This window comes from Anomaloglossus baeobatrachus, chromosome 4, assembly GCF_048569485.1.
Source record: "Anomaloglossus baeobatrachus isolate aAnoBae1 chromosome 4, aAnoBae1.hap1, whole genome shotgun sequence".
NCBI classification, from domain to species: domain Eukaryota; kingdom Metazoa; phylum Chordata; class Amphibia; order Anura; family Aromobatidae; genus Anomaloglossus; species Anomaloglossus baeobatrachus.
This window is the reverse complement of record NC_134356.1, coordinates 585,134,593-585,156,450: the sequence shown is the minus strand read 5'-3', so window position 1 is coordinate 585,156,450 and position 21,858 is coordinate 585,134,593. Positions and strand designations below refer to the sequence as shown.

The 21,858-nt window shown below is 47.6% G+C and overlaps 1 protein-coding gene across 3 annotated transcripts in view; it reads left to right on the top strand.

Moving 5' to 3' along the window:
* The window catches only part of UNC5D (unc-5 netrin receptor D), a 952,147-nt gene that overhangs the window by 811,562 nt on the left and 118,727 nt on the right, over positions 1-21,858 (top strand). For all 3 annotated transcript variants that reach the window (XM_075346117.1, XM_075346118.1, XM_075346116.1), the window contains one exon: positions 8,294-8,521. In XM_075346117.1, coding sequence (XP_075202232.1) covers positions 8,294-8,521 — 228 coding nt within the window. The remainder of the gene's footprint in view (positions 1-8,293; positions 8,522-21,858) is intronic.

Below are 21,858 nucleotides of genomic sequence, written 5' to 3'. Positions count from 1 at the left end.
TATGGCCCGGAACATCGCTCTTGGGAGCCTGAGGAGGCTGTCCATGCTCCCGACTTAGTTGCCGATTACCTGCGTCATCGGGAGGGGGCCCTTGAGGGGGAGGTACTGTTACGGTTGCTGTGGCTCTGGAGACCATGTCCGGATTTCTTGCTACTGCACATGTGCAACCGCTGGAGACTAAGTCCTATCTTGGAGCCATTGCACATGTGCGGGTGACATCATCGCTGACACGAGGTCACATGTCTCTGACACCTTCTAAGCTGATTGGCCACTGGTCATGTGCTTGTGACACGTGGTCACATGTCTCTGACACCTTCTATGCCGATTGGTCGCTGGTCATGTGCTTGTGACGCTTTGCTTGGTGATAGGCCAGCGTGATGTCATTGCTGTCATTCTGGCAGCGGATTGGCTCTGGTGTGTTCCATCTTGGATGAGGCACAAAGTCTATATAAGACCCTGACACACGCCGCCCGGCGCTCAGTCCTCTTGGTTCATGCATGAGGGTAGACGCCCTGTGCACGTCCCTCTAGGCATCTCTCTGTCTATGTTAGGTGAGCGCTACCGGCAGGGTAGTGTGCTTATACCTTACAGCTTTGGCTGCAGTCCGTATCCTTACCTCTTAGTGGAGTGGACATAGGCAGGTGCCTGAGGCACATGGTCCGGCTGGGACTTGTGATTCTACTCGTAGGTGGACGTTGCCGCTAGGGTAACGTTCCTTATACTGCGTCTGGCAGTTGTTCGTATCCTCGCACACTAGGGGAGCGAACAGAGGTAGGAGCTTTGTGCGGCTTACGCTGCTGTCCGTCTCTTTTGCACCACTAGAAGAGCGGACCTAGGCAGGTGCCATATCTAGTGGTTTGTGTCCTCGCGCACTAGAGGAGTGAACGCAGGTAGGAGCTTTGTGCGGCTTACGCTGCTGTCCGTCTCCTGGCACCACTAGAGGAACGGACCTAGGTAGGTGCCATTTCCCACTCACTGCTTTTGTCTCTGTGATCTTTAACAGAGACCATTCCACACACCCTCCAAGTAAGGGAGGAATTGCTTTATTTTCCAATTATATTCCTCTGTGAGTTTAACAGAGGTATTGCACTCTGCACTTGTGCTATTATTTTTTACAGTGGCACACTTATATACCCCTTATCCTCTGCCATAGTCTGCAGCAGAGTCTTTGCACGGTGGACCCTGACTGTCTGACATTCCTTTAGGTTTTATTATCAGACAGCCCCCCGTAACAGCTATTGCGTTCCGCTCATCCCCATCGTGGACCCCCGGACTACGTGACTTCTGAGATCCGATGATGTCACGTCATCTTCCAGTTGATCCGATATCCCCGACTCAAATGGGGAATACACTGTACTACATCTTACCAGCCCTTTGTACAGCGTGATATCAACCAGTATATTATGTACAATGCTAGCCTCCATCATTATTGTAATGTGTACGGCAAGATTCAACTTTTCCTGTCTTGTATTCTTGGCACTGTATTGGGTTTTCATCTAAATTCCCTCTAAAAAAAGATTTAGACAGAATCCCTGATGTAACCACTCACTATTATAATGCAGATAGAGTCACTTTCTACTCACCCTGACCTTCATTCTACTGGTGACCATATTTCAGCTCGATCGGGCTCTCTGCCGAGCATTCCCTCTGAATCCCATTTTTCAGGGATTTAGATAGAAACCCTGACATGGTGCTCAGCGAAGAGTAGAGTATATATTTCAACCTGGCCTAAAGGCCACTTTACACACTGCGATCTCGCTAGCGAGATCGCTAGCGAGCGTACCCGCCCCATCGTTTGTGCATCACGGGCAAATCGCTGCCCGTGGCGCACAATGTCATTAGGTCCCGTCACACATACCTTCCCTGCGACGTCGCTGTGGCCGGCGAACCGCCTCCTTTCTAAGGGGGCAGTTCGTGCAGTGTCACAGCGGCGTCACACGGCAGGCGGCCAATAGAAGCGGAGGGGCGGAGAACAGCCGAAGGAAAGACACGTCCACCTCGTTGCCGGAGGACGCAGGTAAGCTATTGTTCCTCATTCCTGCGGTGTCACACGTAGCGATGTGTGCTGCCGCAGGAACGACGAACAACCTGTGTCCTGCAACAGCAACGACATTTGGGATTAGAATGACGTGTCATCGATCAACGATATGGTGAGTAATTTTGATCGTTAGCGGTCGTTCGTGCGTTTCACACGCATCAACGTCGCTAACGATGCCGGATGTGCGTCACGAATTCCGTGACCCTCAACAACATCCTGTTAGCCATATCGTTGCATGTAAAGCGGCCTTAAGAATTCCACAAAGGAAGCATAGGATACTTTTACATTTCTTAAATATAATTACCTCCACTGCACAATAAGGAGATAAAAATTATAGGGACAAAAAGTGAAGGTATACAGTATATACATAATGTCTTTGCATGGGTGTGCAAGGTGATTATGTTAGCAGATTATCTGCACTATGTGTTACCCAACATATGAAATTTTGAGTTGTAGCTGTCTCATGAAAACTGATGTATTCGCTGAGGTAGTATTTTTCTGCATCAGTAGTCTGTGATCACAACATCATTCTTTCCAGATGGTTGCTATGTTATAAATATTTTTTGTGTAGCATAAAATATCATTGTCTACGAGTAGAGAGGAATATATTACAATGAATTGAGCAGTATACGATATTTATAGGGAACGCAATATGCAACCTGCTTCTCATAGTCATCAATTGCTATTACAGAATCCATTGACTATTATATAGTGCCTTGCAAAAGTATTCATACCCTGTGAACTTTCCACATTTTTTCCTGTTACACCCACAAACTTAAATGTATTTTATTGGGATTTTTTGTGACACACCAACACAAAGTAGTAAGCTATTATGATATTTAAAGGAAATGATATATGGTTTTCTAAATGTTTTACAGATATAATTCTGAAAATTGTGCATCGCATTTGTATTCAGCCCGCTGTAATCTGATGACCCCATATAAAATCATGTATTACCAAAAAATAACAGCTGCATTCTGAAATGCTAAAGCATGCAAACCATGAATGTAAGAATATAGACATGCATTACTGCATTTATTATATGTCATGTTCAGTTTTGCACCTGTTCAGACTGCATTTTGGGAGTGCCATCAGTCTTTTTGTCTGGATTAGGCTGCTTTCACACTACATCTTTTTAACATGCGTCCTGAACGTTTTTTTGCTGCAAAAGCGGATCCTGCTTTTACAGCAAAAAACGCATGCAAACGCATGTGTTACTTTGCAGGATCCTGTCACTGGATGTTTAGGGGCGGGCATTGGAGTCATGTGATCGGGAGTGATGGGAACTAAACGTGCCAGACTGGGAGCCGGCATCTGACAGCTGCGAGGCTCGTAACCAAGGTAAACATCGGGTATACTTGCTTGGATACCCGATATTTACTTTGGTTACGAGCGTCTGCAGCTGCTAGGAGCCGGGCTCCCTGCACACATAACCAAGATAAACATCGGGTAACTAAGATAAGTGGTTACCCGATGTTTACCTTGGTTACGAGTGTCTGCAGCTCTCAGGTGGGAGAGAGAGGGAGGGGGAGAGACAGAGAGGTAGGAGAGAGATAGACTGATCACGGGGCTGGCTTCTGTGCATGCTCAGTAGAGCAAGCAGGATCCTGTCTATCAGCACGCCAGCGTTCACATGCGTTTGCATGCTGTTTAGTCAGGATCCAGCAATTTGCAGAAGTTGGACGCAGCTCAAAAATGCTACAAGTAGCGTTTTTGAAAGATGTTAAAAAACTGCAAGTCGCTGGATCCTCACTATAACGCATGCAAACGCAGGTGAACGCATGTTAACGCGAGTCCATTGCAAATGCATTGAAATGAAAACGCATTTGCACTGGATCCGTTTCTGCGTTAAAAAAACGTTCAGGACGCATGTTAAAAAGACGTAGTGTGAAAGCAGCCTAAGGCTGCTTTCACACTACGCTTTTTTAACATGCGTCATGAACGTTTTTTTGCTGTAAAAGCGGATCCTGCTTTTACAGCAAACAAATGCATGCAAACGCATGTTATTTTGCAGGATCCTGTCATTGGATGTTTAGGGGCGGGCATTGGAGTCATGTGATCAGGAGTGAGGGGAACTAAACGTGCCAGACTGGGAGCCGGCATCTCACAGCTGCAGAGGATCGTAACTAAGGTAAACATCGGGTAACTTGCTTGGATGCCCGACATTTATCTTGGTTACGAGCGTCCGCAGCTCTCAGGTGGGGGAGAGACAGGGGAGAGAGATGGGAGGAGAGAGAGGGAGGGGGGAGAGAGACACTGATCACGGAGGCTGGTTTCTGGGCATGCTCAGTAAAGCAAGCAGGATCCTGTCTATCAGCACGCCAGCGTTCACATGCGTTTGCATGCTGTTTAGTCAGGATCCAGCAATTTGCAGTATTTGGACGCATCTCAAAAACGCTACAAGTAGCGTTTTTGGAAAATGTTAAAAAACTGCAACTCGCTGGATCCTCACTATAACGCACGCAAACGGAGGTGAACGCATGTTAACGCGAGTCCATTGCAAATGCATTGAATTGAAAACGCATTTGCACTGGATCCATTTTTGCGTTAAAAAAACGTTCATGACGCATGTTAAAAAAACGTAGTGTGAAAGCAGCCTAAGGCTGCTTTCACACATCAGTTTTTTGCCATAAGGCAACTTGAAAAATGGATGCAGCGTCTGTTGCTGCCGGATCCGTTTTTCCCCCATAGACTTCTATTAGCGCCAGATTGTGGATGACATTGCGTTCCATCCAGCTTTCGCCAGATCCAGCAAAATTTGCTTGCCCGGCGGCCGGATGGAACGCTGAGGGGAACGTTTTTTATCTCCAGCGAAAAACCATATCGCGCCGTATAGCTTGTTTTTAAATGAAAGCCTATGGACGCCGGATACGGCGTAATGCAGAAAAAAAATGGATACGGCCGCCGGATCCGTTTTTTTGAACTGAGCATGCTCAGTAACACAATGGATCCATCAAAAAACTGAAGGAACTCATGGAAAAAATTGATGCAACTGATCCGTTTTTTTTTTTTTGCCGGATCCGTCGCATCAGTTTTTTCACCGGATCGTGCCTGATGCCAAAAAACTGATGTGTGGAAGCAGCCTATAGAGTCATGCCCTCTAACTATGCACCCCTCCCCCATTAGCCACAGGTGATTTTATTCTCTAATAGCAGGTTTTTACTCACCCATACACATGGAGGTTTTTAACACAGATAGAGGATTTAGAGTAGGTACCCAGTATATGAGATATGCCTTGACGTAGCTACTGGGCAAATATAGACTTGGCTATCTTTGTATGCTAAATATCTCCATTATCTCTATATTCTTACATTCATGGTTTGCAAGCTTTAGCTTTTCAGAGTGAAACTGTCTTTTTTGTTATTATATGTCATGTTCAGTTTTGCACCTGTTCAGACTGCATATTGGAAGTGCCGTAAAATTTTTTTTGTCTAAAAAAATCATGGGGGTCCAATTGCATCCACAAGTCACGTAACTAGTAAATTGAGTCCACCTGTGTGTAATTTAATCTCAGTTTAACCACAGCTGTTCTGTGGAGGCCTCAGAGGTTTGTTTTAGAACATTAAGGATCAAACAGCATCATGAAAACCAAGGAACACAGCAGACATGTCAGAAATAAAGCTGTGGAGAGGAGTAAAGCAGAGTTAGGTTATAAAAACATAGCCAAGCTCTGAAAATCTCATGCAGCAATGTTTATTCATCATCCACAAATGGAAGGAGGATGGCACAATTGCAAATCTACCAAGACATCCACCTAAACTGACATCCCAAGCAAGAAGAGCACTAATTATAGAAGCAGCCAAGAAGCCCATGGTCACTCTGGAGGAGCTGCACTGCAGAAATCCATAGCTCAGGTGGGAAATCTGTCCACAGGACAACTAAGGAAAATAAGCCATAAGTAGTTACATGTTCAGCTTGCAAAAAGCAAAGTAGAGGACCCATCTAGCATGTGGTCAGATGAGACCAAAGTAGAACTTCTAGGGCTAAATGAAAAACACTATGTGTGGCAAAAAAACTAATACTGCACATCACCCTGGAAACACCATCCCCACCATAAATCATGTTGGTGGCAGCATCATGCTTTGGGGATGCTTTTCTTCAGCAGGTAAAGGGAAACTGGTGAGAGTTGATGGAAAGGTGGATGTAGCTAAATACAGGGCAATCCTATACAGGGCAATCACAGGCGATATCGTAGTATGTAAAGCATTTTTGATATGATTAACGAGCGCAAAAGCGTCGTAATCGTATCATCGGTGTAGCATCGGTCATTTCCATTAAATTGGGAATGACTGATGTTACGATGTTGTTCCTCGTTCCTGCGGCAGCACACATCGCTGTGTATGAAGCCGCAGGAGCGAGGAACATCTCCTACCTGCGTCCTGCGGCTCACGCCGGCTATGCGGAAGGACGGAGGTGGGCGGGATGTTTACATCCCGCTCATCTCCGCCCCTCCACTTCTATTGGCCGCCTGCCGTGTGACGTCGCTGTGACGCCGCATGACCCGCCCCCTTAATAAGGAGGCGGGTCGCTGGCCAGAGCGACGTCGCAGGGCAGGTGAGTGCATGTGAAGCTGCCGTAGCGATAATGTTCGCTACGGCAGCAATCACAAGATATCGCTGGCTGCGACGGGGACGGGGACTATCGCACTGGCTTGTGATATTGTAGTGTGCAAAGTGCCCCTTAGTGTTGGTATATCACATAAACCCCCCCCAAATATATTCAAATTCGTGGGTGTAACATGAAAATATGTGTAAAAGTTTATGGGGTATGAATACATTTTCAAGCCAGTGTAGATGCAAAGGGGTTTTCTAGGTTCAGAATATTGATAAAAATCACAGTTTTATTTTTCCAAGATAAAAATCTTACAAGGAAGGAAGCATACGCTCAATGCGTTTCAAAGACTCCGGTTCTTACGGCTAAACCTTAGGATGTGCTGAGCCCAAATCTTAAGTCTATTTAGGGAGCAGGGACAAGCAGTTCTTTGCTCTTTCTGTCACTCCCATAGACCTCTTTAAATAGATGAACTGGGGATGAATCGATGAGTAATAACTAGAGTGTTTGAAACCAGAGTGTATGAAATGCGTTGGATGCGTCTCTATGCTCTCTGTCATACTTGTTTGTATGGTTTTTATCTTGGAAAAATAAGTGTGAGTTTTAGGATACAGAGGCCTGGAATGTGTAGTTATTATCTGTACATGCTTTCTCTTACCTACCCGGCCAACATGACCCTTTACACTCGCTCATGGGTGGTAGATATTGGATTGGAAGCAGTGCGGTTTACTGCTTTGTCCTTTCTCTAGCCTTATGAAAGCCATCAATCTTTGCTTGTTCGGGGTTCATCTATCTGCACCCACGCTGAGTAGCCATTTAAAGAAGTCAAGTTCTGCACCCTTCACTGATCTGTTTACCTGAACCTGGTCTACAATGGAAATCTTCTATTGAAGTGAATGTGATAATACAGGTACGATAGGGCAGAAGAGGCTGCAGTGATCAACATGTACCACGGCCCCTTTAAACTACTTATTGGCATGGATGCAGAGACCTGGATCATGTCCAATCATAGGCCATTAACGTTCTGAACCTGAAAAACCCCTAATGATAATAATTAGGGATGAGCAAATGTATTCGCCACTATACAGTATCCGACGGATAACTGGCTATTCGCGCCATTCGGTATCTGATGAATAAAACAACATTTGCTCCGATACTTTCATTTTCATTTCTGACTTCCTGGTACCTGTTTTCCAGCCAATGAACACATCTGATGTTGCTTGCTCTCACAGTAATGCCGCAGCCATCTTTGTTGTGGTGTTACTGTGATTGGATTGGCCGCACAGCATCATTTACATAGATGTTGCCGCAGCTTCCGACAACAATAAATATATAGTCCCCGCAGCTCCACAGACAGAGAGAGATAATCTGCTTTTTCCCATCCATATCGGCCTTTTCCTTAGTCACCACAGCTCACCGTTAGCTCCAAAGTGAAATTATTCGGGTTTCCCATAGACTTACACTGGGGGTCGAATATTCGCAAATAGTTGAATAGCGGCGGCCTATTCGGCGGATATCCATCGAAGTGAATATTAGGGTGTTCGATCATCCCTAATAGTAATATTAGTAGAGAGGCTATGTTCTAATTTCTTAGAATTTTTATTTTATCTTGCCCACTAGTAATGATATATCAATAATATCATGACCAATGTTTTATATGTAAGGTATGTACGAGCAATAACTAGTTTTTCCTTTACTTCTTAGGAAGTAATGTCAACCGATGATGAAACGACTTCCTTTTACTGCCTTTTGGATCCCTTTGCTTGTCACATATTAATGGACAGCTTTGGAACTTACGCTTTGGTGGGTGAACCTCTGACAGACTGTGCAGTGAAGGATCTCAAAGTCGCCGTCTTTGGCTGTATGTCCTGTAATTCCTTGGATTATAATCTAAGGGTTTACTGTATTGACAACACCCCATGTGCATTCCAGGTAAGAACTTGTTCCATTATTTAACTTCTTAAAATTAGGGTTTGTGGTCAAATGTGTGTCATTTTGTTTCTTACCCAAAGAATGATATGAGCATTGGTGAAGTCTCCCAATCATCTGTTTTAGAGTGAAAGGTCATCTAGATTGGCCAAATCTGCAAAAACAATGGGCATCTTGAGATCTCTGATGTAAAAATTCTATCCACTCCTCCTAAATTGTGTGGAGGAGGATACTTTGCTAAATGAATATGCAAGCAGGATTTCGCCCCCAAACTACTTAGGCCGGGGCCACACAGGGGACTAATGCAATCCTCGCATGACACTCGGCTCACACACAGCTGTGGGGGGTGGGCCGGCACTGAGGAGTGGAGGGCTGGCGCTGAGGAGGGGCAGGCCGGCGCTGAGGAAGGGAGGGCCGGCGCTGAGGAGGGGAGGGCCGATGGTGAGGAGGGAAGGGAGGGATTTATCTCCCTCTCTTCTCTGTAGCCGGCTATTGCCATTCTCACCCTACACTCACGGTACACTGGTGTACAGCGCGTGCAGTGCGATTTTTCTCTCGCCCCATAGACTTGAATGGGTGTGAAGAGAAACCAGGAATGCATTACAGTCGCAGCATGCTGCGATTGTTTTCTCGGTCCGATTAGGGCTGAGAAAATAATCGCTCATGGGTGCTGACACACAGGCTAATATTGGTCCGAGTGGAATGCGATATTTTATCGCATTCCACTCGCTCCGATTTTCATGCCGTATGTCTTAGGCCTTACATGCATAGTTAGCTCTTTCAAAGTAAAGCAAAGCAATACTTTTACATGTCAGATCCATTCCACCATTACTGGGAAATCAGAGTTTAATTGATATACAAATGAGGCAGAAGAGCTATTTGTAGATCTGAAGCCTATGTCACTCCAGCTCTATTCCCCACCCAGCAATTCTTCTTCCTGATTGACTTACAGCCTTTATGATATGTGACTTTATTCAAAGGAAACTGCGACTACTTGGGGAAAATTAACTTAATTTCTTCAGAGAGCCACCACTTTTCAGTAATAGGGGTACATTAAGCAGGTATAGTCATTGCTCACAGCAATCTCTCTGCTGTAGGCTGTTAGCATGCCCTGGTTCTTTGATTAACAGGTCATACTGCACAGATGCCCTGCAGAACCAGCTGTCGATCAAAGCGACAGGGTATACTGACAGCCACCACTCATTGTATAGTGAGTGGTACTGTGAGCTGTGACTTTGTCACACAGAGATTTTTACAAACTTCGCCAACTGTTATGCCGACATCGGGTTCTGTTCAGACTACAGATTCTGACACTCTACTTGATAACTTCTCTTGTGTCTAGGACTTGAGCGTTAACCTGCTTAGTGGTGATTCATAGGCAGGTTATCAAGAGTTAATCTCAGCTTGTCTGCTTGTTATTCTCCTTTGAACTTCAAAGTGGAGGGGAAGGAAGGGTTAAACCCACGCAATCCATCAGAGAATGCAGAGGAGATGTTGATAAGTTAATCAATCTTTTATTCCTTCGGTCTATACGCGTTTCAAGGTATACAACCTCTTCTTCAGGACCAGAATATCAACTTGATTGTTGATATCAAATTGATTGTTGATATTCTGGTCCTGAAGAAGAGGTTGTATACCTTGAAACGGGTATAGACCGATGGAATAAAAGATTGATTAACTTATCAACATGTCCTCTGCATTCTCTGATGGATTGCACTGGTTTAACCCCTCCTTCCCCTCCACTTTGAAGTTTGAACCTCGTGGAGCCACGGCAGTCGCCATTATCTCATGCTATCTGTGGTGGTTGTGACCTTTCACAACCACAACTGGTGAGTGTATTCTACTATATATTAACCGTGTGCTTATCTGGTAAAACCCTATTAGCGCTTCTTTTTTCTAGCTTTATTACTGTTATTCTCCTTTGATCACATGTTGTGGGAAAGCCAATCACAGCTGCTCTTCTCATATATATACTGGCTAGATCCTTCCACCTATGCCAGCTGTAGTATATCTTAGTTGGTCTGGTTAGGTTTGGTGATCCACACTATCTGGTGGTTGTTATACTTGTTGCTTAGTGCGATTGTGGAGTTAACCCTAGTTGCCTTTTTGTTGTTACCTTCTTGCTCTTGCTTTACTCCTGAGTCTCTCTTTGTTTATTCCTGTGCGTGTGCAGTGTGTCAGAGTTTTGGTTTTTCACTTGTCTTTCTTTATCTGTTTTCCATTACACTCATTCCCTGTCCTTCCCTTTTGAGAAGGGTATCATAGTAGTACTGATCAGGAGCATAGCCAGGAACAGGACTCGGGCATCTCCACCATAAGAAGTAACCCTGAAGTTAAGGACAGCCTATGGTCCCCTAGCATGAGGGACAGCTTAGGATCTTTGTCTCTCGCTATCCTAACAGTCACTTTGTGACAGAGTGTATCCGCTCCATGCACACCCCCATGACTAAAAGCAGGAGGGTTCTGGAAGGAATTAAGTACATTTTCTTCAGGTGTCCACACTTTCAGGTAACGAGGAAGCACTGTAACGCTAATTAGATTAAAGCGGGCTTTACACGCTACGATATATCTAACGAGATGTCGGCGGGGTCACGTTGTAAGTGACGCACATCCGGCATCGTTAGTGATATCGTAGCGTGTGACAGCTATGAATAAGCAGAAATACTCACCTTCTCGTTCATCGTTGACACGTCGCTCATTTTCTAAAAATCGTTCGTCCTGTTGTTCATCGTACCCGGGGCAGCACACATCGCTCCGTGTGACACCCCGGGAACGTTGAACTGCAGCTTACCTGCGGCTGCCAGCAGTGCTGAAGGAAGAAGGTGGGCGGGATGTTTACGTCCCGCTCATCTCCGCCCCTCTGCTTCTATTGGGCGGCTGCTGTGTGACGTCGCTGTGACGCCGAACGTTCCTCCCCCTTCAAGAAAGTGGATGTTCGCCGCCCACAGCGAGGTCGTTTGGAAGGTAAGTACATGTGACGGGGGAGTACAGCATTGTGCGACACGGGCAAGAAATTGCCCGTGCCGCACAAATGATGGGGGCGGGTGCGATCGCAAATGTGATCGCACGATAAATTGTAACGTGTAAAGCAGCCTTACCTCTATATCTGCAGGTACATAGCATTTTCTGAGGTGGCAAGTTCTCTTTAACAAAAAGCCAAAGCCATTTCTATTTTCAAGACGAGATTCGGCAGTCTTATACAGCATGAAAAGTCACAGGATCACATGGATTTTAACAAATTTTGACATTGTGCAATTCAAATGAGATTGCACTCAGTTTATATCAGCGAGTCTGTGATTAAAATTTGCAAATGAGACTTTTTGTGCGACAGAGTTTTCTTTCCAAGATAGTGTAACTCATAAAAGTGATGCCAATAATGTGCCGATCACTGTGTGGCACCATTCCCTCAACGGAAAAGCGCTATCATTAATAAAGTGCACGACTCTGAATTTCATTTTTCCACATGACATCCCTCTGTGTATAGAGGATGGGTGCCCTCTAGATAGAAATAATATCGTATAGACTTTCACACACAGGCCTGCTCTCAATTTTTCTACTTTCATGATCTCTGTTTAATTTATGCTTGGGATATAGAAATTGGGCATTAAAATTAAGCAATGGGAAAGATTTCTGGAGCAGCGAGATGTCCGCCTCGTCCTACCTCTGCAAACGAGCAGCGGTGTAATGATCGGAGATGGTACGGAGAGCACAGACTGTGAAGGAAGAGAAGGAACACTTTTGCAGGCTGCAAATTGCGTTCAGTTTAATCGGAGACAAAAGGACAAAGTTTCAGTCTCATCAGGGTGATCGCACGAAGGACAAATCAAAGCGGCTTCTCTGCCTTTGTTCTTATAATGAAATGAGAGTGTCAAACACGGCAATTGCTCACTTTCCGAAAATGATCTATGCTTCGGATCCTCCACGTCCCTTCCTGCAGGCAGTCAGTGCTCAGCTGTGCATCCGGCCCCATGTTTTCTATATACAGTGGAACCTTGGTTTACGAGAACAATCCGTTCTGGGAGTGTGCTCATAAACCAAGTTACTCATCTAGCAAAGCAAAATTTCCCATAGGAAATAATGGAAGCCCAGATAATTCGTTCCACAACTTGTGCAGTGTCCCCTATTGTGCCATTCCACACAAACACACACACACGCACACAAACACACACACACACACACACAAACACACGCACACAAACACATGCACGCACACACACATATTATTCTCATCTTACCCTCCATTCCCTCACTGACCTCCTGGTTCTTGTAGTCCGCAGCTACAGTATGTGTATCCAGTAACCATCGCGACAATGCAGGAGCTTCCGCTGTCATCATCAACATCATACGCAGGAGCAGCTGGCCTCTGATTGGTCAGTGCGCTGCCTTTGAAAAGCCCTGACAGCGGAAGTTCCTCCATCATCGCGATGGTCACCCGATAAACATACTGTACCTGCGGACTACAAGAACCAGGAAGCCAGCAAGGGAATGGAAGGTAAGATGAGCATAACGTGTGTGTGTGTGTGTTTGTGCGTGTTTGTGTGGACTGCAAGAGCAGGTCAGAGCACGGTGAAAGTACAGACCCGGAAGTGTGTGCGGTGAGTATTTGCTCGTACAGCAAAGCTTGCTCGTAAACTGAGTTACAAATTTGCAGCAAACTTTCTCGTATAGCGAAATACTCGCACACCTAATTACTCGTAAACCGAGGTTTCACTGTACTGTACCTGCACTGCATACACTGACGATATAAGAACACATAATATATTACAGCTGTCTTCACCCCTAAAATAGCTTCAGCTCTAAGAAATCATATTTGCAAACTATTGAAACAAATGTAATGCGATTACCTTGCACACGCTTGGTAGAGAAGCAGCATGATTAATTAGACTAACAAATTGTTTACTGTTTAGCTCAGGAGGTGTTATTTTGAGCCATTTCTTAACATTTTTTTCATATTTAAAAAAAAAATGTCAATAAAAATGGAACAAGTTGTGTCAATTTAAAATATCCTATTGTTTTTTTACTTATATAGCACCTATGCAGATCCATGGGTCTCATTAGTTACTGACCACAAACAAACTCTACATAGACTGAGTTTACAATTATGTTGCCTTATTTTTTCATCTTAAAGGCATTGTCTGGTCTTCTGATAAAATCTTGCAGTCTCTCTATGTGACTGAAGACTTCTAAATGCAAAACACGTGCAGTGCACACACTGTAAGGATTCACCCATATTATTGGTGAGAGCGAGTGGTCACATAACCACAAGTATCCTGTCATGGCCCTGACTTGCGGTGTGGCTCCTGCACCGAGACCTTCTGTTAGGTTCTCCTGCGTGTGGTCACATGTTATTCTCTGCCCTGTGGTGGACCGCTCCCTGCACCGTGCTGTATGCCTGAGATCTTACTCACACACGCCACTTCCGGGCGGTTGCTCTCCTTTATCTGGGGGAGTTCATGCCCGGAGCGGCGGCAGTGATATTTTTTGGCTTTGTTGCGGTAAGTGCCTGTCTCCTGATTATAGTGACTGATCTTGGTACTCGACCCGAGACTAACCCCTGAATTGCCTCTGTCTACTCCCCTCAGACTTCTCCATTCCCGTCTGGCTCCTGACCCTGGCTTTCACCCCTGGCTACTCTTCTGCCTGCCCCTTGTGTTTATACTTACTCTCCTGGTACATGACCTCTGGCTTGTCTGACGACCTCTCTCTTGTCTGCTCCCTGTGTCTTTTCATGCCCTTTCAGTTCTTACCCCGGCCTGCCTGACTTCCTTCAGTCTCTAGGTATCCTCAGTGCCACCTAGTGTACTGCCTAATTACTGCACCTCTAAAGGGTGCTTTACACGCTGCGACATTGCTAGCAATCTCGTTAGTGATGTGACACGCCAGATCGCAGATAAGATTTGCCGAGATCGCACATAGGTCAATTTTTATTTATTTATTTATTTATTTTTTTATAGCGTCAGTCACATGTGCGATCTCGGCGAATCGTATGTGCGATCTGGCGTGTTACATCGCTAATAAGATTGCTAGCCATGTTGCAGCGTGTAAAGCACCCTTAACTCCTCTGTGAGAGGAACATTATATATCCAATTTGCATATATGCGGGGACAAGACGTGATTGTCTCTCTCAGTTTATCTGTACCGAGAAAAACCAAGAATGTGTTATTGAAATTTGGCTGGAAGTATGCAAATCTCATACTTGTGGTCACGTCACTGCCCACTCTCTCCAGCAATACCGGTGAATCCTTACAGTGTGTGCACTGTGTGCTCTCTGGATTCAGAGGAATGCAGACTTTTATCAGTCTGGACAACCCCTCTAATGACAATATAACAATATAATCATCAGTTGTAAAAGTTTATTTATCCTTTTCAATATTTTTGTTCCATGGCACCATAGGTTTATAGTAAAAATCTCCTTAAGGAGAATAGTGTTCCCCCGTGGTCCCCACAAAGCTTCTCATGAGCCAGATCAGACACCCCATACTTTGCACTGACGAGGGGCAAGCACCCCGAAACACCGTGTCTGCAAATTGGGATTCTGATCTGGCTTATATATCCTAGGTCATATGCAAAGGATTGTTAAAAATCCACATTTGACTTTTAGGATCGCTACTTCCAATAGGTGGCGCTGCGCTAGAGTTTGTCTCCTTTGCTAGAGAGACAATTGGTAAAAATTACACACTCTTGCCAGATCATAGTATTTTATTTAAGTATTAAGTATATATTGTTTACTGTCCTTTTGTTGTTTGGCTACATTGACTATATTATTTCACGAATATTGAATTTCATTCGAAAGATTTTGTAAATGATCTTGCTCAAGAACAAGAGATTATAGGGATTCACGGTGACAGCTTCCTCTTAAAAGCCACAAAAAAATCTAATTTGATTTTGCAGCTTGCTGACTCTGAAAAGTAGAAACTCTTTCAGAGCCAAATCATTTATTGCTGGAGCTGTACCTCTGAGTTGGCAACACTTGGCAAGCATGCCCATGGGCAAGTCATGCTTCTTTTCACAGAAAATATTATAACAAAAATATGATGCCTCATTCTGCATGAAGGAAGGAACACACAAGAAATGCTTTTTTTTCGGCAGATGGTTTTTCCCCTTAACATGTGCTGAAATCAGTCCTTTGCTTTCTAGAAATTGTTAGGTAACGTTGCTCTAAGGCAGGAATGTTGTTTCGGAGGGGCAGCGTTGACTCTTTGCTCATAATTGGGTGCACACAGTTTTTCTCCTCCTTTTGATGGTCACGCTGAGCCAGATTTTCCAGGAGCTTTCTCAAAGGGGCATTGGTGTTACCCTAACTCCTGGTCACGTTGATTCTGTCATGTGTTGTGCTCACTCGTTACTATTACAGATGGGCGAAAAGTAACTATTCATGTGTGCATAATGCTTACTGAATACCGAGTACTATTCCAGTATTCGTCACCGCAAGAAAAATACTCAGGTTCCTCCTTGACTAGCACTAGGTCCATTATTCATGATGAGTACTGGAATAGTACTTTGGGATTCATTACGAATAATCCGAACACGAATAGTTACTGTAATGCCTAAGCCACACGTCATGAAAATCGGTATGAGTGGAGTGTGATAAAACATCGCATTCCACTCTGATCAATATTAGCCTGTGTATCAGATCACATGAGAGATTTTTTTCTCAGGCCTAATCGGACCGAGAAAATAATCGCAGCATGCTGCAACTGTAATGCGAGACTCTTTCTCTCGCACCCATTCAAGCATATGGAGCGAGAGAAAAATTGCACTGCACTCGCAATACACCGGTCTACCACGAGTGCAGTGCGAGAATGGCAATAGCTATGGAGGAGAGAGGGAGATAAATCCCTCCCGCCCCTCCTCAGTGCCGGCCCGCCCCTCCGCAGTTGAGGTCTGCTCACATGGTGGGACCTCAGTCGCAGGGACACTCGCATGACACTCGGCTCTACTGTACTGCCAGCGTGAGCCGAGTGTCATGCGAGGGGATTACAGTAATCCCCATTTGGCCCCAGCCTAACAGTGTGTCCCCCCAAGCCTGTACCATAATGTAATCAGGCTCGCAGCAGTATCTATTGTCCTTGATGTGGTGGGGGGGTTGCATGTATATTGTTCTCCTATGCAGGGGGCTTTTCTAATACACAATCCCTGGAGACTGTGTTCTGAAAACTTCATTATATTAGGAGCTACAAGTAGCAAATGTTAAAGGGGTGGGTGTGAGTACTTCTGCCCATCCAGGGGGCAGATCTAAGGATAGGTGGAGGAATCAGCCACATGTTTTGTTAGTCGAGGCTGTGTTTGGTGATGGGTTAGGATCTGTTGCTGTGGCAAGTCCTGGTGCCCGTGTATGGACTATTAAACATTGGAGATCGGCTGTCACATGGGATTGGGTTGTGTCCCTCATCTGTTGAATCCATTGACTTCTTCCAAGGATTACTTCTACATGTTCTCTGGCATCGGATTGCCGGGTGGTGCCCTTGGAACTTTGAGGACTCATTGTGAACTCTAAAGAACAATATTGATATTGGATGTTCTGTGCTCTTGTCGCGGGCGGAGGAGGGGACGCCGCTCTCTCCCACTGCTACTCGGGTCCGGCTGCCGCGGCTGCTGCGGCCTGCCGCTGCTCGGTGGCTCGAGCGATGGGCCGGATCCCGGGGACTCGAGCGGCGCTCCTCGCCCGTGAGTGAAAGGGGGTTTTTGGGTGTGGGGATTGTTTATTGTCCGTGACGCCACCCACGGTTGTGGTGATTTGTTGACACCACCGCTGCTCTGTATGGGGATCCCGGGAGGGATGGTATGGAGCAGCCAGTTGTTGTGTTGCCCCTCCGTGGGTAGGGGTTGGTGATCCCGGGGCCCAGTGATGAGGTGGGAGATGCAGGGCTTGGTGGGCGCAGGGACGCGGGGGGGCAGCGCTGTGCCTTGCGGCACTGTGGTACTCACTCAGCCTGAGACGATGACACAGTTCTCGGTAAAACACACGGCTGGAAAGACGGTTCCCACAGACGGCTGCACTTGCTTTCCCCAGTAGGTGACGGTCCCTTTGTCTTGCACCTAAGTTGATAATGGTTGCGATGGGTTCCCACCGGTAACCCGCTCCCCGGCTTGGATATGGGCCGGAAGAGCCCTACTTTGCCCGCAGGCGCTGGCCCTGAGAAACTGGTGCCCTGGCGGTGGCGGTGTCTCTCTGTTACGGTTGGACGGTTGCCTTCAATCGGGACTTGGTTGTTAGGAGACAGACGTACCCTTCACTGACGGATTTGGCAAATTATGGTGACTCCTAGCCTTGCCGGGATCCATAAGGCCCCTGCCCTGGTGCTGACTGTTCTTCGTATACTGCTCCAGACCGCCGGGCCACCACCCGTCCGCGGTCCTTCCAGCAACCTCCGAGCAATCTCCCCTGCAGACTATCACCGCCGTCTGCTGACCTTGCTGTCACTGTCCGGGGCACACACCCGGACCAACTTCAGGATTTACAACTGTCACTTTTACTCCTCCCTCTATCTGCCTGGTTCCTCCCGCCTCCAGGGCTGTGTACTCCTCGGTGGGCGGAGCCAACCGCCTGGCCCACCCCCTGGTGTGAACATCAGCCCCTGGAGGAAGGCAACAAGGATTTTGGTAGCCTTGGTGTTCCTAACTGGGGTGTAGGGTGTGGTGGTGTGATGACCTGTGACCCCTGGCTTGCCCAGGGCGTCACATTCCCCCTTAGCAAAATGCAGACCGTCCGCGGGCTGCCCGTCCAACACCGGTTTTATTTTCTGAAAAAGGTAAAAAGCATAACACACATACAACTTATGACAACATCCCACATCGGGAGGCACATTTCTTAAACGTTGCTAACGGTTTACGGTTACGGTCTCCGCTCTCTCCCACCCAAGCAACCTGGCCCTGATGCTGCCCCTAAAACCCAGGCAGCACCCCTTGACCCAAGTCCAGCACAAGTTACCCGAGCGGGATCTGTCCTTCCCCTCCAGAGGGTAGCCACCGGTTCCTGTGGTGGCTGGGCCCCAGCCTGCTCTGCTGAGGGCCCTCCCTCCAACCTGCCTCTCCGGAGGCGGCAACTGCGGAAACGGTAACGGTAAAACAACTTATTTACAAGCCACTAACGTTTGTGGTTGCCCTGCAAGTTCACGGGCTTGTCCATAGGAGTTCCTATGCAAAACTTTTTAAACGGTCCCCACGGGGACAACGGTGCCGGCAACGGCCTGTTTTCTCAATCACGGTAAATCAGGTAAAGCTCCGGTAATCATTTTCTTTTATCATTTTTGCTTATCATCTTTAAAACTTTTAAACACAACTCAGCGGTGGTCCCAACGGGGACGGCTGCAGCGGGCGTCCGCTGCCCTTACTGTGCACTTTCGTCCTCCTCACCCGGCTCTGGGTGGAAGAACACGGGCACCAGCCCCTCCAAGGCATAGCAAGCACGGCGAGGAAGGGCCGCCCGATACTCATTATTTCCACTCTGGGGAACATAGGTGGCTTCCGCGCCATGCAGAGCGACGACTCCTTAATCCTCTTCCGACACGGGCTCGGTGTCAGGCCCGGAATTGCTATCATCGGCCTCTGCACCAGACGGGTGGCTACCAGCTGTCATAGCCTCTAAGCTGGCTACTCTCTCGGCCACAGTCACGGAGGGGTGTACACCCGGCGGGCCAGGCGCAGTACGGTGCACGGGTAAGGAGGACGGAGGTGGCGTGGGGGCCAGGGGCAGACCGGGTCCCTCAGCCGCAGCGGCCGGTCCCTCGGGGACATAGGGGCGTGGGTCACTCACCAGCTCCTCCATCATGGCCTCCATTCCATATACTCGTGCAACCGCAGCTACGTTCTCCACCTCCGCGGTCCACTGTTCCATCAGCCTGCAGATCTGGCTCCGGTAGTGGCGGCAGATCCCTGCCGTTCGGGCCCTCAGCCATGCCGCTGTGCCGGGCACCAGCTCGATAGCCTCCGCATAACTAGGTGGGGCGGACATTCCTTGCCAGGGTCGGCGGACGGTGGGGGTCTCAGCGTTTCGGCTTGTACCGCCACCTTCACATGCGTCCAGCCGCCATCGCGTCCCCCTTAGCTTCTTTTCCGGCCCCTCCTCTATTGGGGCGGGGTTTTGGCCTTCGCGCCTCTGCTACTCGAGAAGACGCTCGAGCGGGAACTTTTCGCGCCAAAGATGGCGACTTCCGAAATTTTTCAGCCGGATACCTCCGGCGGTCACAAGGCGCACCTCCACCCAATGGCAGAGCGGTAAGATCCTGTTCGTGACGCCAAGTTGTCGCGGGCGGAGAAGGGGACGCCGCGCATTCCCACTGCTGCTCGGGTCCGGCTGCCGCGGCTGCTGCGGCCTGCCGCTGCTCAGTGGCTCGAGCGATGGGCCGGATCCTGGGGACTCGAGCGGCGCTCCTCGCCCGTGAGTGAAAGGGGGTTTTTGGGTGTGGGGATTGTTTATTGTCCGTGACGCCACCCACAGTTGTGGTGATTTGTTGACACCACCGCTGCTCTGTATGGGGATCCCGGGAGGGATGGTATGGAGCAGCCAGTTGTTGTGTTGCCCCTCCGTGGGTAGGGGTTGGTGATCCCGGGGCCCAGTGGGTGAGGTGGGAGATGCAGGGCTTGGTGGGCGCAGGGACGCGGGGGGGCAGCGCTGTGCCTTGCGGCACTGTGGTACTCACTCAGCCTGAGACGATGACACAGTTCTCGGTAAAACACACGGCTGGAAAGACGGTTCCCATGGACGGCTGCACTTGCTTTCCCCAGTAGGTGACGGTGACGGTCCCTCTGTCCTGCACCTAAGTTGATAATGGTTGCGATGGGTTCCCACCGGTAACCCGCTCCCCGGCTTGGATATGGGCCGGAAGAGCCCTACTTTGCCCGCAGGCGCTGGCCCTGAGAAACTGGTGCCCTGGTGGTGGCGGTGTCTCTCTGTTACGGTTGGACGGTTGCCTTCAATCGGGACTTGGTTGTTAGGAGACAGACGTCCCCTTCACTGATGGATTTGGCAAATTATGGCGACTCCTAGCCTTGCCGGGATCCGAAAGGCCCCTGCCCTGGTGCTGACTGTTCTTCGTATACTCCAGACTGCCGGGCCACCACCCGTCCGCGGTCCTTCCAGCAACCTCCGAGCAATCTCCCCTGCAGACTATCACCGCCGTCTGCTGACCTTGCTGTCACTGTCCGGGGCACACACCCAGACCAACTTCAGGCTTTACAACTGTCACTTTTACTCCTCCACTCTAGCCCTCAGCTAGACTCTGTTCTTCTTCCTGTCCAACCTCTATCTGCCTGATTCCCCCCGCCTCCAGGGCTGTGTACTCCTCGGTGGGTGGAGCCAACCACCTGGCCCACCCCCTGGTGTGAACATCAGCCCCTGGAGGAAGGCAACAAGGATTTTGGTAGCCTTGGTGTTCCTAACTGGGGTGTAGGGTGTGGTGGTGTGATGACCTGTGACCCCTGGCTTGCCCAGGGCGTCACACTCCCAGCCTGCAATATAACTTGTTGGATTGTTCATCGGCCTGGTGTCCTTGCCTGCGTTGTCGCATACCCCGTCACAGTTACTATTCGCCCATCACTAGTAACCATCACCACATTCTCCCCATCTTTTCAATGCTGTTGGCCACCTCAATGAGTTCCCTCCCAAAGTGCACAAGCGCTATTTGTCCCCACTTCTTATTTCATAGTGATACAGTGTAGGCAGACTGGAGGTGACAGCACAATCAGAAGAGTTTGATTTCTGTCTGGTCAGCAGTACCATAGAGTGAGTGGCTCAAGGAGTGAGAGGCAACCAGACAGAAATTGTACATTCTCAAGTAAATTTATTATTGACCAAAACATGGAAATGTTGGTGTCTGACTGAGTTTTACATTATTAGTAGGGTATCTGATATGATTTGACAATTATGTAGGCTCTCATTGAAAAGCTTTTCTAGTAGTACTATTAACATGGGCTGAAGTAATAAGAGATTATGTTGTGGGAAAACTCCAGGGGGTCTTTCTCAGGGTCTCGGAGGAGGATTCCAAATCAGAACTGCACAGATGAATCAGGAGAAATGACCACACAGAGACGTATCACTATACGGGAGAAGCACAGTGCTCTTATGCCCCTTCTATTCAATACATAGCATATATATATATAGCTTAATCAGTACATCCACGTTATCTATTAACCTACCAACTAGCTTGGGCACAGTTCATTCCTTGATTGAACAGTCTTAGCAACATTTGTTAGCAAAACATTCAAGTGTATCTAGACAAAGACGAGAGTCTATGAATAGAACAATGTCAGTTACTTATTTGAAACTACAGATAAGTATCTCTTCCATTCAAGAATGTTAGTTATTTATTCATGAACTAAAACTTATTCTACATAGCCCT